Source organism: Nicotiana sylvestris, chromosome 3 (assembly GCF_000393655.2).
Source record: "Nicotiana sylvestris chromosome 3, ASM39365v2, whole genome shotgun sequence".
NCBI classification, from domain to species: domain Eukaryota; kingdom Viridiplantae; phylum Streptophyta; class Magnoliopsida; order Solanales; family Solanaceae; genus Nicotiana; species Nicotiana sylvestris.
Genome location: NC_091059.1, coordinates 141,924,777 through 141,931,278, shown reverse-complemented (window position 1 = coordinate 141,931,278; position 6,502 = coordinate 141,924,777). Strand labels below are relative to the sequence as shown.

Sequence of the window (6,502 nt, the reverse complement as noted above, 5' to 3'; positions counted from 1 at the left end):
CTGCTACTGCATCCTCTCCAGATAATGAAGCTGTAGGAGTGGTGGAGTACTCATTTCCACTACCGGCAGTTGAGCCCTCAAACGACTTAGAAGATACGTGCACTGAAGCTTGGGTAGTAGGGGAAGGTGGGGGTGTATCCTCAACCTGTTTCTCTCCAGCCAGTGAGGAATGTACTCTGGCCAGAGTCTAATGATATATCCCGGGAGGGCTCATACTCACTCCTTGACTGGTCAATGGCCCTGTCTGCAGCTTTTATAATCTTGCATGTGTTTTTTATGTTTTGACGGGCTTGCGGGGTTAATCTTATCATCTTTTGTTTCCCACCTCGGGAGGACTCTCCTCTTCCTGTTTGTTTACCACATTTTCCTCTTGATATCACCATTGTCTGCAAACAACATTCATTCAGACATTGTTAGTGTCCATCAAAACAATGAAGTTCACAGTTGCAGAAAAAATGTTGCAGATAATATGAAAATTGTAGAGTGCGAGCCGCACAAAATGTAGTGCAGCCGTAAAAAGGCCATTGCGGTCCGCACAGAAGTGGGGTTCAAACTACCCACTCTCTGAAATTATGCACCGCGAACCGCAAAAAATGCCAATGCAGTTCGCATTGAGGCGCCGCGGACCGCACAAAATGCAATGCGGCCGCAATCCTCAAATTTCAACTTTCAGGACTTTCACCATTGTGGTCCGCACAAAATACCATTGCGGACCGCACAGGGGCATCGCAGACCGCACAAATTCCACCGCGGTCCGCACCGAGTACCCAGTAGCAGCACCAACCTAGGGTTTATGATTTGTTCAATTTTAGTCCACTTTTTCACCTATTGGAGAGTTCCTAAGTGTTGGTTCAGTCATTTAACTACCTAATCCTAATCAACACAATATTTTAACTACCCTAAGCTACAAAATCGAACGGAAAACGAGAAAGGAAAAAGAAGAACTATGAAAAAATTAAAATTCAAAGAAAATACATAAATTAAACAACTAAGAAGAAGTTAAACAACTGAGAGTGAAAAGTTCGAAAAGTTCAAAAAGAAGGGCCTCAGGTCCTATTTATACAAAAAGGTCCTGGGGACCAGTTTACATACCCACCGCGGACCGCACAAAATGGCATCGCGGTCCGCATTGCTCAAAACCATAAGGCTCAGACAAGTCAACCACTGCGGTCCGCATAAAGTGCAATGCGGCCGCAATGGACCACCGCGGACCGCATAAAATGCAATGCAGTCGCGGTGGTAAACTTCAGAGAACCCCAACTTTTTCAAATCACCAGTGCGGTCCGCATTGATTTCTTGCCCCTGCACTGAGGTCTTTGTGGCCGCACAAAATGGCAGTGCGGTCCGCATTGACAACTTCAGAGAGTGGTCATTTTTTCAACTTTTTTCCTGCACTGCATCAACACAATCCTACAGTATCTCACAACCAGTCAGTCCAAAAATAAATCCTACACTACAATGAAAATCAAAGAAAAACAAGAAGAAAAACACATGGGTTGCCTCCCAAGAAGCGCCTGATTTAACGTCGCGGCACGACACAAGTTACCATCAAATCATTTGAGATGAAGAAGTGCCACCACGTGGCTGTCATCAATTTTTCCCAAGTAGTGCTTGACCCTGTGCCCATTCACTCTGAAAACTTCCCCATTTTTGTTCTTCAAATCAAGTGCACCAAATGAGGTCACAAACACCACTTCAAAAGGTCCACTCCATTTTGACTTAAGCTTTCCCGGAAACAGACGTAACCGAGAGTTGAACAAGAGAACCAAATCACCCACTTTGAACTTCTTACCATGAGCATATTTATCATGAAGGTATTTCATCTTGTCCTTGTACAAGGACGAACTGGAGTAGGTATAGAATCAGAATTCATTAAGTTCATTAAGCTGCTCCACATAAAGATTTGCTACCACATCCCATTCAAGATTTAACTTTCTCAAAGCCCACATGGCCTTGTGCTCTAACTCAACCGGTAGATGGAAAGCTTTCCCAAACACCAACCGATATGGAGACATACTAATTGGAGTCTTGTAAGCAATCATATAAGCCCATAGAGCATCATCCAACTGTTTTGACCAATTGGTCATATTTGCATTGACTGTATTTGACAATATACTCTTGATTTCCCTGTTTGAGACTTCAACTTGGCCATTCGCTTGAGGATGATAGGGAGTAGAAACTTTGTGGTTGACACCATACTTTGCAAGCAAATTGTCAAAAGCTCTATTGCAAAAATGAGACCCTCCATCACTTATGATTGCATGAGAAGTGCCAAACCTTGTAAAAATGCTCTTCTTGAGAAATGCAACAACACTCTGGGCCTCATTGTTGGGTAAAGCCACGACTTCAACCCACTTTGAAACATAGTCTACCGCCACAAGAATGTATGTGTTCCCACACGAGCTAACAAACGGGCCCATAAAATCAATACCTCATACATCAAAAATATCAACCTCAAGAATGGTATTGAGAGGCATCTCATCTTTCTTCGAAATTCCGCCCGCTCTTTGACATTCGTCACACCTCTTCACAAGTTCACTTGCATCTTTGTACAAAGTTGGCCAATAAAACCCACAACTAAGAACTTTGGAAGCCGTCCTTACCCCGCCATGATGTCCACCATAGGGAGAGGAATGACAAGCCTCCAAGATACTCAATTGCTCTTCCTCCGGGATACACCTTTGGATCACACCATCCATGCAAATATTACAAGTACGGCTCATCCCAATAGAAATCCAAACTATCCTGTTTGAGCTTCTTCCTTTGGTTAGAAGAGAGCTCACACGGGATTATACCAGTCACAAGGAAATTAGCAACATCCGCAAACCATGTCATACCATTCACCATCACCGAAAGGAGTTGGTCATTGGGAAATGAGTCATTGATCTCTAGGCTATCACGAGGCCTCCCCTCCTCCTCCAAGCGGGACAAGTGGTCCGCCACTTGGTTTTCACTACCCTTCCGGTCCACAATCTCCAAATCAAACTCTTGAAGTAACAAGATCCATCGCATCAGTCTAGCTTTGGAATCCTTCTTCGTCATCAAGTACCAGAGTGCGGGATGATCGGTATGGACTATGACCTTGGCACCCATAAGATACGGCCGAAATTTCTCCATTACAAATACAATAGCCAAAAGTTCTTTCTCGGTCACCGTGTAGTTCACTTGAGCATCATTTATTATCTTGCTCGCATAGTACACCAGATGAAACATTTTGTTCACTCTTTGACCTAAAATCGCCCCAACAGCAACATCGCTCGCATCACACATGAGCTCAAAGGGCAAGCTCCAATTAGGTGCGGTGATGATAGGAGTGGTGGTTAACTTATGATTGAGAAGTTCAAAGGCTTGCATACATTTTTCATCACACACGAACTTGTACTACTATGAAATAGCAAGAGAGGTCGAAGTAGCTTTTACCCGAGAAGGTCAGGGTCGATTTCCACAAGGAGCTAGATATTGAAGTTGAGTTTCTATCTAAAGTGGAGTTCTGTATTTATTCCTAATTGCACTTCTAAACATTTTTGGGTTTGATATTAATCCTAATTTTATAATACTACAATGCTAAATTAGGCTAAGTAAAGCTAAAATTAAACTATTGCGAGTTGTTCAAATAGATAAAAGGCACTAGGGTAGTGACTTTCTCCTAGGTTGCTAATTGACGAATTCTTTTGTCTAAGGCTAGATTATCACATTTGGGGAATATGATATAACCATTGCACGATTCTACTCACTCTACACCTCTCGGTGGTTCGAGTGATTTTGCCCGAATTGACTTTCTCAAGACCAATTGGGTATGCAAATTTATGCAAGCAATCAAGGTTCAAGTCGGGTATTACTATCTCTAGGTTTAACCCTTTAATTGGGGCTATCAATCTCTTGAATACACCCCAATTCCTTGTTGGACTAATTTCATGGACTTAGGCTCTCTTTCTCAAGAAGAGCCAAAGTCTACTAGGCATAAACTAGTGTTTGCAACCACTAATTCCATATTAAAACCCTAAATTAGACCAAATATCAAACACCCATAGACAATCAAGCATCAAAATACAAGATCCATCAATTACCCACACTAGGGTTGAGCCACAACCCTAGCTAATGGGTCTAGCTACTCATAATTAGAGAAGAAAACAAAAAAATAGATGAAGAGAAGCCTATAATAATTAATTGCTAAATAAAACTTGAAGATTCAATGTTGAAACTAAGGTAAAATTACTAAAAATAGTAAAAGAAATGAGTTCATGAGTGCAGCTTTACGTCCAAAACTATCTGATAACCTAAAAATGGGAAAAGAAACTATTTATACTAGGCTGAAAATTCTGGACAAAAATACCCCGGCGGGGCTAGTGCGGACCGCACAAAATCGAGTGTGACCGCACTAAGGCTCTTGGCTTGATTATTCTGCTCTCTCAAGTTGGGTTTTGCGGACTGTACAAAGTTGAGTGCAACCGAGGTGGCTTCTATTGCAGTCTGCACAAAAAGGACCGCGGACCGCATTGGCCAGGTCCTCCGAAATGCCACCTCTCTGAACCTTGGCTCTGCGGACCGCAAGAAATCAAGTGCGGCCGCAATGAACCCAATGCAGACCACACAAAACCCTTTGCAGCCGCATTGCCTTGTGTCCTGAAAAGCATCCTCTCTGAACTTCATCTTTGCGGACCGCACAGAATGGTGTGTGGCCGCACTAGTCCTGTTTGACTAAGCTTGATCTTGTCTTGGTACTTGTACAAGTTTTACTCCTTTTTGAGCTGGTTTTTGACACCTTTTCACCTTGTTGATCAAACCTGCAATCAAGCACAACGTGTGAGCCTTTGGAACTATTTTGTACACATTTCTAATCAAAACTTAATCAAGAAGGAGTGTAAAATGCATCATAATCCCTAGTTATCAGTTCCCACCAGAGATGCCCGTCGAGACCCCTAACACCTCTCTCGTAGCCTCCCTTATACATTCGGATGTCACTGACCACCTAGTGCTTGCGTCGTCACTGCTCCTCCAAGCTCCCATAGCTGATAACCGCCCCTCCAACTATTGGACTTTATCCTTAGTTAAAGCTCCCCACCTGATCCTCGGTCTTCCTCGAGCAGACCTTTTTCTCCTCTTTAACATTATACCAATGTCTATCACCAATAGCCTATGCTGTGTCACGAGTATCTCATCCGGAATCACTTTGCAATCCTTGCACAACCCTCTATCACACCTCCTAGGGAGGAGATAGTCAATCTGAGTCTTTGCCACCGCATTTTGAAAAGTAACCAAATGCGCCTCTCTTTTCGGGAAGCTAGAGTTCACAATCACCAACCCAAAAGCCCTAGCAAAGTCCAAAAGTGAGGTAACTCCTCCATTCCTCTCCCCAAAACTGAAGCATCCATGCACCTCGCCATAAACACCTACGGTCGACCCAATATGACCATTGAAATCCCCTCTTATGAATAGCTGCTCAGCAGGCAGAACGTGGCGCACAATCTCATCTAACCCCTCCCAAAAGCGTCCTTTAACCTCCTCATCTAGGCCCGCATGCAGCGCATAGGCGCTAACGATGTTTATGGTGCACTCTTTGACCACCAACTTAATACTCATTAATCTATCATTCACTCGTCTAACCTCAACCACAGACTCTCTAAGTTCCATATCCACCAAGATACCCACTCCATTCTTACCTCTTTGTACTCCTGAGTACCAAAGCTTATACCCGTCTGCGTCCTTTGCTCTCGACCCTACCCACCTTGTCTCCTGGACACACGCTATATTGAACCTCCTCTTTTGGAGGATCTTTGCCAGTTCTATAGACTTACCTGTTAATGCACCTACGTTCCATGACCCAATTCTCAACCTATATACACCCTTGTTCCCTTTACCTCCCTTGCTTCCCCACCCACCCCTAACCCCTGCCCTACCTCCCGCCCCACCCCCGAGGACATGACCTCACTCAACCATCCCAGACCACAGCCACAATACCTACGGCATACTAAGGGGGAATCACTAACACACACAAGGCAACAGACCAAAATAGAAGAAAATAAGTTGCAACTGTAGGCACACTAATACGGTGAATATACTAATACAAACTAAGATGGCAGTAATTTAACTAACACAACAAAGGGAAACAGGAAAACGGAAGGTACCAACTCCAGCAAGTAGAACCTGGAAAATGTCTAGTTATATACGGTGATGCTGCTGCCACCTAGCGCGTTCGTGTCCAACTCCTGTCGCCCCTTGCTGTCACGCGCTCGGGTTGTTCTTTAATGTTTGCACATGCACGTCCTCTTCGTCGCTAACATCCACAAGCCCTAACCTGAAATACATACAAAACACCATGAATCCAAACAAAGGAGGGAGGGGTTGTCACCGCTACCACTAGTGAGCCCCCACGCATAGCAAAAAAGCAATAAATAGTAAAAGGCAAGGGGAATGAAGGGATAACAACAAAATTGAGATAGATAAAATCTTAATTTCACGAACCCTACGACTGAATCGAACAACTCTGGTGAAAAATAAAAAA

The 6,502-nt window shown here is 43.7% G+C and overlaps 1 protein-coding gene across 1 annotated transcript; it reads right to left on the bottom strand.

Annotated features, from left to right (window-relative positions):
* Window positions 1–4,684: 4,684 nt before the first annotated feature.
* LOC138888101 (uncharacterized) lies at window positions 4,685–5,631 on the bottom strand. Its single transcript, XM_070169913.1, has 2 exons — window positions 5,090–5,631; window positions 4,685–4,784 (listed from the first exon to the last, which is right to left on the bottom strand). The coding sequence occupies exons 1-2, from the start codon at window positions 5,629–5,631 to the stop codon at window positions 4,685–4,687; spliced, it is 642 nt and encodes a 213-aa protein (XP_070026014.1).
* Window positions 5,632–6,502: the final 871 nt, after the last annotated feature.

What these genes read in the sequence shown, in the direction of transcription:
- LOC138888101 (XM_070169913.1), bottom strand. Translation starts at nt 5,631, where the DNA reads ATGGAACTTAGAGAGTCTGTGGTTGAGGTTAGACGAGTGAATGATAGA. An exon ending in ATGTTAAAGAGGAGAAAAAG is followed by an intron (nt 4,785 to 5,089) that starts GTCTGCTCGAGG and finishes GCTTGATTGCAG; the next exon opens with GTTTGATCAACAAGGTGAAA.